The sequence below is a fragment of the Scyliorhinus torazame genome, chromosome 17 (genome assembly GCF_047496885.1).
Source record: "Scyliorhinus torazame isolate Kashiwa2021f chromosome 17, sScyTor2.1, whole genome shotgun sequence".
NCBI lineage: Eukaryota > Metazoa > Chordata > Chondrichthyes > Carcharhiniformes > Scyliorhinidae > Scyliorhinus > Scyliorhinus torazame.
This window is the reverse complement of record NC_092723.1, coordinates 178503556-178518174: the sequence shown is the minus strand read 5'-3', so window position 1 is coordinate 178518174 and position 14619 is coordinate 178503556. Positions and strand designations below refer to the sequence as shown.

Genomic DNA, 14619 nt, shown 5'->3' with positions numbered 1-14619 from the left:
AGCGATTTTTCTCAGATATTAAGAAAACTATACATTCACCCGAGCTGGAACGAGATAGAATGGCAGCCAGAACCGATTAAAATGTTCAAAACCTATAAACGGTAAAGACAACTCACATTAGTTACAGCACAAACACATTTTATTTAAGCCTGATACATGACACAATTATCAGACACCCTCGTTCGGATTTAAAATCCCAAGAAAACTTACAGCCCTTCAGCTGCGGCTGCCACCCAACACGGAGGAGGGATGAAGTGAGCTGTAGTTTCTCTTCCACATCCAGTTGGCAACATAAATAAAGTCCCGATCATGGGTTTGCAGATATTCTAAGTAAAGCCAGACACATCAAAGAAATGGCGGAGGTGAAATTCAGTTTTCAAGAATCAAAGGCATCATTGTGTAAGCATATTTGGGCTGGGCTTTTACCACCTACTTCATCATATTAAACCCTCAAATGTAATTTCCCCACTGTGCCCAATAATCCCGATGAAATTAAATGCCCCCCCACCCCCACCCTGCCATTTGCCATCGGTTCCAAACATTTAAGAGTCAAATTCTTCATAGTTTATCAAGCTGTCAACGAGTGGGGCAAAGATTGTGCCCATGACGCCTCCAACCAGTTTGAAGTTTCAAAGAATTTTGTCCTCTGTTCCCAGCGAGATCACGCCCTTTTTGGGTTTCAAGTCGCCACATAGTCTTGGAGACGGGGCGCTCTTTGGGTAAATCTATGGAATGTTTTGTTGAAGGTCCTCGACTTCAAGCTTCCACATGCTCTTGTGCAAAGCATTACCAGAGAGATCAGTCAACTTCACCGCGCGGACTACAAGCTCAGGGCTGCATGACTGGACCACTCCCATCACCATCACGTACTTCCCTGGAACACAAAACAGAACACCAGTAAAGATCCTTGCAGCCCAAGGCCAGCACTTAGCACAAAAAGGCAAAACACGCCGCCAATGCCGGAAATCGGAAAAACAAACAGGGAACGCCAATAATGCTCAGCCAGTCACGCAGCATCTGGGGAGAAATAAATCAGTTAATGTTTCAGGTCAGTAATCTTCCATCAGAACTGATATTTAACACACCTGAATGCTCTGCTCCACACACACTGTATAATGGTCAACATGCACAGACTAATTTTGCCTGAAAAGGTATTGCATGAAGCTCGTTGCTCCAATTCATTTTAGATATCAGTAACTGGGAGTAACCCTACACTGAAAGCATGGTTCATTTAGTGCAATTTTTTCAATCCACAAAAGATCACCAGAATGAGCAATTGCCATGAAATATTTAATAAAATGAGGTTACAGGAAATCATTGATGTTATTGTTGAACCCTCCCCTCCTGTTCATTATCCAATTATCTCTATTGATGAGGTTCGCAAATTGGCCGTTTGTGTTTTCCTTCAATGCAACCTATGCTGGCACAGTGGTTAGCACTGCTGCCTCACGGCGCCACGGTCCCAGGTTCGATCCCGGCCCCGGGTCACTGTCCATGTGGAGTTTACACGTTCCCCCCGTGTCTGTGTGGGTCTTGCCCCCACAACCCAAAGGTGTGCAGGGAAGCTGGTTTGGCCAGGCTAAATTTGCCCCATATTTGGGAAAAAAATTGGATCCTCTAAATTTAAAAAAAATGCGACAGCAACTGCACTTCAAAACGTGCTTTATTGGCTGAGGTGCTTTGGGACATCCTGAGGGGGTGCAAGGTGCTATCCAAATCCAAGTTCATCGTTCAAAGCCTCCCTCCCCATTTTGTGCCCCAAGCCACATTTTGACAGCGCGCTCAAGTCAACTTTGAAGTCCACCAGCGGATTCACAAGTGTTGCCGATTTCAGCTTATTTTGAGTAGGCCTCTGAAATGGAGTTTGTCGCCCAATAGCCTGTAACACAAAGCTGACGCGACCCCCATTAGTTTGTTTTCAGTAGCTTTGTTTTTAATACTCAGTGGTACCAGGTTCGATTCCCGGCTTGGGTCACTGTCTGTGCGGAGACCGCACGTTCTCCCCGTGTCTGCGTGGGTTTCCTCCGGGTGCTCCGGTTTCCTCCCACAACCCAACAATTTTGACTGAGGCAAATAAACTAAATTAAATAAACTGAGTGAGAAATTAAAAGGGAAAGCCCCTTAAAGGTGCAGTGCCTGAAACAAAAACAGAAACATAAGCAAGGTCCGCGGCCTCCAGATGTGCAGGTTAGGTGCACTGGCCGTGCTAAATTGCTCCTTCGTGTCCAACGGTGTGCAGGTTAGATGGGGCTACGGGGATAGGGCCCGGGGTAGGGTGCTCTTTGAGGGTCAGTACAGACTCGATGGGCCTTCTGCACTGTAGGCATTTTATGTCACGATACGGCTGGTCAATGCAGAATGCGTTCCAATACAAATTGCATGCCACCAACCTTCTACAATCACATTCAGTCAGTTTAACACATTCTGTGAAACAAAACTGCTCATCTATAACCTCCGAGAAAACAATTCCACCCCAGTTACACCCCCAGCCGCTGAGCCAGGCAACCGTAAATAACTTCCCGAAATAAACTTTAAGGAAAATGACAATTGCATAGATCGCAGCCAGGATAACAGAAATAAAACAGGACAGAAACCTGGGAGGGAATTTTTCCAAACATTGGAAGAGAAAGTTTGCAACTGGTTCCTCACTAAAAAAAAAAAATGGAAAATAGAAGCCACAAAGGCATGAAATTTGAAAAGATTTCACCAGATTTTTAAGTACAACATCCGGGTAAGATGTTGTACACTTGAAAGTGTTTTCTCAAAAAACTGTTCAGCTGAAAAAAACAATTGACTTTTCAGCAAAACATGTTTATTAACACATTTAACTGGTGCCCTAGATTAGTGCGGTGTGGGTGCTGGGTCACATGACTACTTTTGCTATGAATTGCCAGTCAGCACTTCAGAAAGTATTATTCTAATATCCACCCCAATTTTCACCACAGGCAGGCATCCAATATTGCCAGTCAGATCAAAACACGCATCCCTCCTGCACTATACTTCACTGGAACAGCCATTTGCATTTTCCATAGGTGCCTCGGTTGTTTGCGTTTTGCCTTAAGAACACGCAAGATTATTAAAACTTGTCCAACCAAAATAGGCCCCTTATTTCAAACACAAAGTGCATTTTTATTCAGATAGCACATTTGCATTCTGGGTTTGAGTACCTTCAGGACGCAATCTACCAACTTAATTGGAATCTGCAGAGTATCCACGCTTTTTCATTTTATGCCTTCTGCACCCTATCAGAGTAGTTAATCTTCACGCTCAAGGTCAATGCCCATGGAAAGATTAGTCACTTGTGAAAGGAGTCTCAGTCAAACTCAATCTAGTGCTGACCAGAAACCCGCATATGTACTTTTCGATAGTGGTCAAGAGGCCGCTGCAAAGTCGGGTTAAATTTCTGAATGTTTGTTCTCTCAGCCTTGGCTCAGTGGGTAGTCGAAAAGCTGTGGGTTCCAATCCCACTTTACATGAAAGGTTACAATCAAGTCAGTCCTCTAAGGTGGATGTAATATTTGAGGAGATATCGCGGTATCCTGGTCAACATTCCTCCTCAACCAGCATCACAAAAACAGATGATCCGGTCATTGACTTCACTGTAGTTTGAGTGTGTGTTATATGCATAAGTTGGCTGCCATGTTCCTTACATTAGGACAGGAATGTACTTCAAGATTTTCAGGTGAATGTCAGGTCATAGAATTTGAATTCATAGAACTCCGACAATGCAGAAGGAGGCCATTTGGCCCATCGAGTCTGCACCAACCCTCTGAAAGAGTATCCGACCTAGGCCCCCACCCCACCCTATCCCTGTAACCCCATAACAACAGCTAACCTTCACATCTTTGGACCCTAAGGGGCAATTTACCATGACCAATCCATCCAACCGGCACTTCTTTGGATCATGGGAGGAAACCGGAGCAGCCGCAGGAAACCCACGCAGACATGGAGAGAAAGTGCAAACTCCGCACAGACAGAATCAAACCCGGGTCTCTGGTGCTTTGAGGAAGCAACCGTGTTGGAACAATTTTCCATACGCACCTCAACAAAGCCCCACTGGAGTACAGTAGGGGACAGGCCCACTCCCTTGCTGAAGGGCAATGATTGTTGTTTTAAGTAAAGTCACCATAGTCCCCGTGAGCTGACTGGTGGTTATTTAACCAGAGGGTCACCACACCTCAGGCGAGGGGCAAGTTGAGAATAACCTCGGTATGGGAACTGGCCTCGTTCAGTGCCACCAATCAGCTATCCAGCCAACTCAGCTAAACTGCCGGTTAAGTAGAATGGGTGAAACATATATATAGTTTTGTAAAGTTAGAAAATAAATAAATGTTAGCTCATTAATATCATGCACGTCACTGCGGAATCTTTCTTCTTTTCTTTCTGCCATGTCTTCGAATCCAGTCCAGGAATCAGACCGCAGCCCTTCCTGGGCTGCGCTGCTGGGCCATTAGGCGAATGCTTTCATTGCCCCCCCTCCCCACCTTTCACAAAACACGCAACAATTCCTCAGTCAAAAGAGGCAAACCAGATCTCTGCCACAGTTGTTTTTTGATTGGCCACTAGAAAGTGCACAAGAACTCAAGAAATAGGAGCAGTGGGCCACTCGGCCCATCGAGCCAACTTCGCCCTTCAAGACGATCAAGGCTGATCTTGGGTTCAACTCCATTTTCCCGCCGGTTCCACACAATCCCTTAATTCGCTGAGAAACAAAATCTGTCTAACCCACAGCCTTAAATGCATTCAACGATGGAGCAGCCACTCCCCTCTGGGGTAGAGTTTCAAAGGTTCACAACCCTTTGACTGAAGGAATTCCTCCTCATCTCAGCCCTAAATGATCAGCCCCCTTATCCTGAGACTGTGACCCTGTGTTTTAGATTCCCCGACCAGCTGAAACAATCTCTCAGCGCCCACCCTATCAAGCCCCTTCAGAATCTTGTACGTTTCAATGAGACGGTGTTCAAAAGGCATCTCGACAAATACATGGATAGGATGGGTATAGAGGGATGTGGCACAAGGAAGAGCCGAGGGTTTTGGCCAAGGTTGATATCATGACTGGTACGGGCTTGGAGGGGCTGCGCTGTATTGTTGTGGTGAATGTATAATTACTGATAATTCACCAGTGCACTATGTTATGTTATTAACCCTGTGGGCTCTACCTATGGGCCATTGTGTGGCTTCACCCACAGGGGATATGTTGGGGCATGTACGGGCTCCGCCCATGGCTCCACCCCCTTTACAGGAAGTATAAGAGCTGCCGACCTGCGGGGCCACCTTCAGTGTTGTACCGGTCACAGGCAAGCTCAGTTCTAAGCTGATTAAAACCACGGTTTACTTTTCCACGTGTCTTCGAGTGAATTGATGGTCGCATCAATTTAATCAGCTTAAAATACTACTATGGAATCAGCCCTCAAACCGGACAGACTGGAACTCGATCCACAGGCCGCAGAACATAGAACATAACAGCGCAGTATAGGCCCTTCAGCGCAGTACAGGCCCTTCGGCCCTCGATGTTGCGCCGACCTGTGAAAGAAATTTTTTCACATTGGCTTCGATGCTTCAAGGCCTATCTCGCCGCGTCGTCTACGCTATCCGTCACTGACGAACAGAAACTGAGCCTCCTCCACGCACGGGTGAGCCATCACATTTCTGTCCAGCTCGACGAAGCCACTTCCCATACAGAGGCCCTACTCGAACGCCTTTATGTGCGGCCTGTGAACGAGGTATACGCGCGACACATGTTCACCACTCGCCGTCAGCGCCCCGGGGAGTCGCTAGATGATTACCTACGCGACCTCAAAGCCCTCGCGCGCAACTGCAACTACCAGGCCTTTACGGCCACTCAGCACCTGGAGCTCGCCGTCCGAGACGTTTACGTAGGTCCGATCAAACTATGTAAGACAGCGCCTGCTCGAAAAAGGGGCCCAGGACTTGGACGACATGGTAAAACTGGCTACCTCTCTGGAGGCCGCTTTTCAGAGCCTTACTGCGTTCCCGGCCAATCACGCGACCCCATCGTGGGGCCCCGACCAGAGACTACCCCAGGCCTGTGCCGCGCGGCCGCCCGCCCATCATGGGGGGCTACCCTACTACTTTTGCGGCCAGTCCCAGCACCCCCGACTGCACTGCCCGGCCCGCAACGCCAACTGCAGCAGCTGTGGGCGAAAAGGACACTTCGCCAAGGTCTGCCTGGCCAGGTCTAAGAACTCAAACTCACAGACCCGATCCACAGACTCACAGGCCCGCAGACCCCGCAAGGTGACAGCGTGTCTGCCGACTCCGCCTCCGCATAACATGCGCGACTCATGGGGTCCGCCACTATTTAAGGTCACCCTCTTTCCACTGGCAGCCGAGGCCCGCCAGGCCTTCAACTGCATCAAGGCGGACATCGCCAAAGCTGCGATGCGCGTGGTGGACGAGTCCGTCCCCTTCCAGGTGGAGAGCGATGCCTCAGAGGTCGCTCTCGCCGCCACCCTCAACCAAGCAGGCAGACCGGTAACATTTTTTTCACGCACCCTCACCCCCTCTGAAATTCGACACTCCTCGGTCGAAAAAGAAGCCCAAGCCATCGGGGAAGCCGTGCGGCACTGGAGGCACTACCTCGCTGGTAGGAGGTTTACCCTCATCACCGACCAACCATCGGTTGCCTTCATGTTCGACAATACGCAGCGGGGCAAGATCAAGAATGATAAGATCTTGAGGTGGAGAATTGAACTCTCCACCTATAACTACGATATACTATATCGTCCTGGGAAGCTCAACGAGCCCCCAGATGCCCTGCCCCGCGGCACATGCGCCAGCGCGCAAGATGACCGACTACGGGCTATCCACGATGACCTCTGCCACCCGGGGGTCACCCTGCTCGCCCATTACATCAAGGCCCCCAACCTGCCCTACTCCACCGAGGAGATCAGAGCTATAACCAGAGACTGCCAAATCTGTTCGGAGTGTAAACCGCACTTCTATCGACTGGATAAGGCCCACCTGGTAAAGGCATCCCGGCCCTTTGAACGCCTCAGTATCGATTTCAAAGCGTCCCTCCCCTCCAATAACCGCAACACGTACTTCCTTAACATAATAGATGAGTTCTCCCGCTTCCCATTTGAAGTGTTGGATATGTTGGGGCATGTATGGGCTCCGCCCATGGCTCCACCCCCTTTACAGGAAATATAAGAGCTGCCGACCTGCAGGGCGGCCTTCGGTGTTGTACTGGTCACAGGCAGGCTCAGTTCTAAGCTGATTAAAACCACGGTTTACTTCTCACGTGTCTTTGAGTGAATTGATGGCCGCATTAATTGTTCTTTGTGATCCCCTCTCATTCTTCGCAGCTCCAGAGCATATAGGCCTCATTTACTCAGGGCACGGGAAATCTCGATTCTTCCCCTCCACCACCCAATTATTCTCTGGCGATGTTAATGCCACCAATTCGGTGGTCCACTGTTGCAAATGTTATCAATTTCTCCTTCTTCTGCCCTCCAAAGGCATTGAGCGTTTGCCCAAAACATTCTCTAAGCCAACATGGCAGAGACCAGGAAATTGCTGCATATGGCACCCTGTTTGATGACTCACCAACAACATATCATTTCCCTGGACTGCCTGTGCTCACTATTCAGGAGGACTGGCTCTCACTTCCGAGGCCATTGATGTAAAACTCAGACTTGCTCATTGAAGCTAGAAAATTAAACCACAGACCAGTTTTAGGTTCACGTAGCGGTGTTTGATATGCAGTGAACTTTCAAGCCAAGCTGCTCGCTCAGTTTCACACAGCAAGTGAACTGGTCCCACAGCTCCTTTTGACCATTCCCCCAGCTCCGCTGCAGCTTCACCAGCACCTCCCGTCCTCTCTCATAACTCATGAGCTGCATTGAAAAGTGAGTGCATTAGAAATTCTGACACGATTAACCACACTGGCGAGTCTGTTGATGCATGGCAATGCAAATCAACTTTCACTTTCCCATAACATTTCAACGCATTAAAATTCATTGTTCAAACGCTCAAAGTCAGAAAAATCTTTTGACCGCAGCTGAACGTGTACAGGAGGAAACAAGAGTACAAAATCAACACTTTCTCCCCCCATTAGGCTGAATGGACTTTTCCACTGACCATTTTGCAGGCACACTCATCAGAGCCGCACAATCATAACTTACCCCCCCGCCCCCAACAACCTTCGGGCCATCACACCCTCAGTGCTGCCGGCGAGTGGCTCAACCAGATGATGGTAGACCAGCGTACGGAGGATTCCTCACCCACAGCAAGGAGCAGTGGCAGCTTGAGCTGGCGGCACACAGCGATTCCGCTTTTTAAAACTGTGCGTGCCATCGCCGCCTTCTGGGATCAACCACGCCTGCATCATTGAGGTGACGGACGCCAGCAGTCGCGCCAGAGGGCAAACTGATAGGATGGGCAGCTGAGGCAAGCTAGCAACATCTGTGCTGGACGAGTGGAAGTCAAGATGCCTCACACGGGAAGATGAGTGGGAGCAGATTTCAGCCTCACCGTCCGGTGAAACTGATGGCTCCTTTTTTGGGGTAAACTTTCCTCTCCCCAATCTCTGTTCCGTGAAAATGACTCCGGGGGGGGGTGTACAGTCTGCACGTTCTCCCCATGTCTGCATCGGTACAATTTAAAGATAAGGTGTCTCTCATGTACGATGGGGTTGAGGAAAGATTTCTTCCCTCAGTGGTTAGTCTTTAGAATTCTCTTCCATAGAGAGCGGTCCTCGGCCTAACCATCTTCATCAATGACCTTCTCGTCATCATGAGGTCAGAAGTGAAAATGCTAGGCAGCACGGTGGCGCAGTGGTTAGCACTGCTGCCTCACGGCACCAAGGTCCCAAGTTCGATCCTGGCTCTGGGTCACTGTCCGTGTGGCGTTTGCACATTCTCCCCATGTTTGCGTGGGTTTCACCCCCACAACCCAAAGATGTGCAGGCTGGGTGGATTTGCCACACTACGTTGCCTCTTAATTGGAAAAAATGAATTGGGTACTCTAAATTTATTTTTAAAAAGAAAAGAAAAAAGAAGTGAAAATGCCTGCTGATGGTCGCAATGTTCAGTATCATTTGCAACTCCTCAGATACTGAAGGAGTAAACGTCCAAAGACCTGAACAACATTCAGGCTTAGGCTAATAAATGGTCAGCAACACTCGTGCTACATGAGTGCCAGGCAAAGACTATCTCTCCATTTCCCATTCACTGGTATTACCATCGCTGAATCACCCACCATCAACATCCTGGGGGTTACCATTGACTAGAACCAGAACTGGACTAGCTATATTAATACTGTGGCTACAACAGCAGGTCAGAGGCTCGGAATTGTGTATCAAGTAACTCACCTTCATATTCCCAGAAATCTGTCCACAATTTACAAGGCACAAATCAGGAGCATGATGGAATAGTCTCCACTTGCCTGGGCGTGTGCAACACCAACAACACTCGAGGTTCAACACCACCCAGGACAAAGCAGCCTCGCTTGATTGGCATCCTGTACACCGCTTTAAATATTCACTCCCTCCAACATCAACACACAATGGTAGCCGTGTGTACAATCTACAAGATGCACTGCACCAAATCACAAAAGGTTCCTTTGACAGCATCTCCCAAACTGTCACCTCTATCACTTAGAAGGATAAGAATGGCAAATCCATGGGAACACCACAATCATGACTTGGAACTAGATCATCGTTCCTTCACTGTAACTGGATCAAAATCCTCCCTCCCTAACAGCACAATGGGTGTACCTACACCTCACAGAACCATAGAATCCCTACAGTGCAGAAGGAGGCCATTTGGCCCATCGAGTCTGCACCGACCTTCTGAAAGCGCACCCCACCCAAGCCCACTTCCCCGCCCTATTCCTATAACCTAACCTACAAATCCCTGGACACTAAGGGACAACTTATCATGGACAATCCACCTAACCAGCACATCTTTGGACTGCGGGAGGAATCGGAGTACCTGGAGGAAACCCACGGACACACAGGGAGAAAGTGCAAACTCCACGCAGTCACCCGAGATCGGAACTGAACCCGCGTCCTTGGCGTTGTGAGGCAGCAGTGCGAACCACTGTGCCACCGTGGGCTGCAGCAATTCAAGGCGGCGGCTCACCATCACCTTCTCGGGAGCAATTAGGGATGGGGAACGAATGTTGGCCTCGCCCGCAATGTCCACACCCTTGTGGTGCACAAGACAGGCTTTCATCTGTTCCCAGAGCGAGTTTTGTTTCCTAGAACACGTCACTAATCTGTCGCCAGAGGCTTATAGCTTGAGGGGCGCCACTCCACATCAAGCATGGCTGACCAGGAGTCTCTCCCACTCTTACCGCCAGCCATTGGCATGTTTGGAAGGATTTGGCAAGTTGCTGTTCAGCCTGTTTGGCCGTGTTATGAACACACCTTACTTGGCCATCAAGTCCTGGGGTGGGACTCAAACCCGGAGCTTCTGGATCAGAGGCAGGGGTGCTCCCCCACTGCGTCACAGGACCTTCATCCTGTGAAAGAACTTTTAAAAACAGTGAAAGCCAGGTCACTGAATATACTCAAAGCGGAGTTGGACAGATTTTTGATAGACAAGGAAATTAAGGGTTGTAGGGGACAGGCAAGAAATTGCACAGTCAGACCAGCCATTGGCCTCTTGTCCCTTGGATTTGTTTTCACGCTGCCCTTTTTAATATAGGAATCATTTTAGTTGCTTGTTGATCGTTTTCATAATGAATGTTTTTATATGTATAATAGAGCCTCTGCTATCTTTAACTTTGTGTGGAAACAATCTATTTGTGGTTCTATTCTCTGAAGTTTGATTAGTTTATCAATCATCTCTCATGCCATTCTATCTTAAGTAGCATGATTTTTTTTTTTTAAACCTCCTCTTCTAATATTACATCAAGGCACTCTGGTAAAGTAACTCTATATTATTTCTGCAATTTTGCTGTCATTAGCCAAGAGTGGATCATCTATACCCCTGAATTTTCTTTTGTTAATTTATGGGTTAGGTTTGTAGTGTATTTAATGAGACTGGATTTTTGGGGAGAACATTTGGGCAAGCCATTCGGCCTATCAAGCCTGCTTCTGGTGATAGCAGAGACACCACCGTACATATAGAAACATTCATTATGAAAAAAGCCAGAGGATTGGCAAGCAGCTAAAGTGTTAATAATAATAATCTAATAATCTTTATTATTGTCACAAGTAGGCTTACATTAACACTGCAATGAAGTTACTGTGAAAATCCCCTCGTCGCCACATTATGGCGCCTGTTCAGGTACACAGAGGGAGAACTCAATGTCCAAATTAGGGAACAACTCCAGGGATTATGAAGCCAATTAGCTTAACATCAGTAGTAGGAAAGTTAATGGAATCTTACTCAAAGATCGAATACAAAAACTAGAGCTAAAACTAGTCAGCACCGATTTCAAAGTGCCGCTTAACCAACTTTATTCATAGAATGTTTACATCACAGAAGGAGGCCATTTGGCCCATTGCATCTGTTCTGGATGTCTGAAGGACCAATTCATTTACTGCCAGTCCCACGCTGTCTCCCCATAGCCCTGCACATTCCTCCTTTTCAAGTAATAATCCAATTCCCTCTTGATTAACCTGCCTTCACTACCCTCTCAGGTCCTGCTTGTGGATCCTATCCACTCGCTACACGAGAAAGCTTTCCCTCACATCACCATTCCCATCTTGGTCACCTACCTTCAAGATTCTGAGGGGACACCTGGGAGGGTGCTTCCTCTTAGGGGAGAGACTAGAGCTAGTTGACACAGCTGAAAATTAAGAGGTCTCCCTTTTAGGACGGGGATGTGAATGTTTTTCTTTGTAAGAAGTCTTACAACACCAGGTTAAAGTCCAACAGGTTTGTTTCGATGTCACTAGCTTTCGGAGCACTGCTCCTTCCTCAGGTGAATGAAGAGGTATGCTCCAGAAACATATATATAGACAGATTCAAAGATGCCAGACAATGCTTGGAATGCGAGCATTAGCAGGTGATTAAATCTTTGCAGATCCAGAGATGGGGTAACCCCAGATTAAAGAGATGTGAATTGTATCAAGCCAGGACAGTTGGTAAGATTTCGCAGGCCAGATGGTGGGGGATGAATGTAATGCGACATGAATCCCAGGTCCCGGTTGAGGCCGCACTCATATGTGCGGAACTTGGCTATAAGCTTCTGCTCGGCGATTCTGCGTTGTTTCGCGACCTGAAGGCCGCCAGAGAAAAGGTTTTTCTCTGAATCACTGGCCTGTGGAACTCTCTTGTCCAGAAAGCAGTGGAGACCCAATCATTGAATTTATTAAAGGCTGAGTTACAAAGATTTTTAATAGACAAGGGAGTAAAGATGTTTGCAGGGCCGGGAGGAAAGTGGACTCGATGCCACAACCAGATCAGCCGTGATTTATCGAATGGCAGAGCAGGTTAGGGGGGCTGAATGACCTACTCCCAAATCCTGTGTTCCTATGAGTTCCTCAGGGTAGTGTGCAGACCCAGCGATCTTCAGCTGCTTCATCAATGACCTTCCTTCCTTCCATCATAAAGATACTGAAGCAGTCCATGTCCAAATGCAGCAAGACCCAGACAGTATCCAGCCTGGATCACCCTTTGTCAAAGCTTTGCCAAAGAATTATCCAGACTCGAAACGTTAGCTCCCTTCTCCCTCCACAGATGCCGTCAGACCTGCTGTGATTATCCAGCATTTTCTGTTTTTGGTTCCGATTCCAGCATCTGCAGTATACAATATGCAGGTTTGAGCCGATAAGTGGCAAATTACATTTGCACTACACAGACCATGACCATCTCCATCAACTGAGAATTTAACCATCGCCCCTCGGCAATCTATGGCATTACCATCGCTGAATCCCCCACCATCAACATCCTGAGGGTTGCCATTGACCAGAAACTGAACTAGCTGTATAAATACTGTGGCTATCCCAGCAGGCCAGAGGCTAGGGATCCTAGGGTGAATAACTCAGCCGCTGACACACCAAAGCCTGTCCACCACCCAGAAGGCATAGGTCAAGGCTGTGAAGGTTCCAACACCACATGGACTGCAACGGTTCAAGAGGGCAGCTCAACAGCACCTTCTCAACGGTGGGCAACAAATGCTGGCCGTGCCAGCGAGGCCCATGTCCTGTAAATGAATCCAAACAACAATTCCACACAAAGATAAAGACAGGAAGTCAACAACGTGGTCCATCGCATCTGCATTAGTCAAAAAAACACAACTAACTATTCTAATCCTATTTTCCAGCGTTTGGTTCATAGCTTTGCAAAACAGGGTGGGTGGGACGAAACAGGTTGCATGTGTGTGTGTGGGGGGTGGGGGAAGAGTGTTGGGAGGCCCCGGGGTGGTGCGGGGCGGGGATCTGGGAGGCCCCGGGGTGGTGTTGGGGAGTCTGGGTGGCCCCGTGGGTGGCGTGGGGGGGGAGGGGGGGGGGGGGAGGGTCTGGGAGGCCACAGGGTGGTGGGGGGAGAGGGGGGTCTGTGTGGCCCCGGGGTGGTGGGGGGGGGGGGGGGTCTGGGTCGCCCAGGAGTGGTGGCGGGGGGTCTGGGTCGCCCCGTGGTGGTGGGGGGGGGGGCTGGGTCGCCCAGGGGTGGGTTTGGGAGGCCCCGGGGTGGTGGGGGGTTTTGGGTGGCCCCGGGGTGGGTTCTGGGAGGCGTCGGGGTGGTGTGCAGGGGGTCTGGGAGGCACCGAGGTGATGTGGGGGGGTCTGGGAGGCACCGGGGTGGTGTGGGGGGGGGGGTCTGGGAGGCACCGGGGTGATGTGGGGGGGGGTCTGGGAGGCCCCAGGGTGGTGTGGCAGGCTCCGGCACAGTGTGGGGGGGGGGGGGGGGGGGGGTCTGGGTGGCCCCGGGGTGGGGTGGGGGGGGGGGGGTGGCCCCGGGGTGGTGTTGGGAGGAGGGGGGGGGGGGTGGCCCCGGGGTGGTGGTGGGGGGGGGGGGGGGGGGTGGCCCCGGGGTGGTGTTGGGAGGAGGGGGGGGGTGGCCCCGGGGTGGTGGGGGGGATCAGGGTGGCCCTGGGGTGGTGTTGGGAGGAGGAGGGGGGGGGGGGGGGGGGGAGTCTGCAGGGGGCGGAGGGTCTGGGTGGCCTCGGGGTGGTGGTGGGGGGGGGGGGGGGGGGGGGCTGGGTGGCCCCGGGGTGGTGGGGGGGGGGGGCTGGGTGGCCCCGGGGTGGTGGTGGGGGGGCCTCGGGGTGGTGGTGGGGGGGGGGGGGGTCCCGGTGTTTATTTCCTCAGTGCAGCCCCCCCCCCTCACCTGGGGCGATGCACGGCCTCCCCTGGGGCACTCGGGCCGCCCCGGTGACGGTGAAGCTGCCGCCCGGGTCCAGCAGCCGGAGGCTGACGTTCCCCTCGGGCCGGACCTCCTGCACCGTCCCCTGCATCCACACAGCGCTCACCCGGAGCGGGGCCAGGCCGCTGCCCTCCCGCGGCAGCAGCCAGGGCCCGGTGCTCCGGGGGCCGCCTCCGCCGCCGGGCCGCAGCTGTCCGGACAGCAGCTTGACAGGCGGCGCATCCATCCTCCCGCCGGGAACAGCCAACCAATCAGAGGGGGGGGCGAGCTCTGACCAATCACCGTCCGGGCACTCTACACCAATCAAAGAATAGGAAACCAGTGGACCAATCCGTGA

General features: G+C 50.6%; 1 protein-coding gene across 1 annotated transcript; it reads right to left on the bottom strand.

Moving 5' to 3' along the window:
* Window positions 1–121: 121 nt before the first annotated feature.
* rmi2 (RecQ mediated genome instability 2) lies at window positions 122–14529 on the bottom strand. The gene is made up of 2 exons (XM_072481722.1): window positions 14247–14529; window positions 122–874 (listed from the first exon to the last, which is right to left on the bottom strand). The coding sequence occupies exons 1-2, from the start codon at window positions 14506–14508 to the stop codon at window positions 726–728; spliced, it is 411 nt and encodes a 136-aa protein (XP_072337823.1). The 5' UTR covers window positions 14509–14529; the 3' UTR covers window positions 122–725.
* Between the last annotated feature and the right edge of the window lie 90 nt (window positions 14530–14619).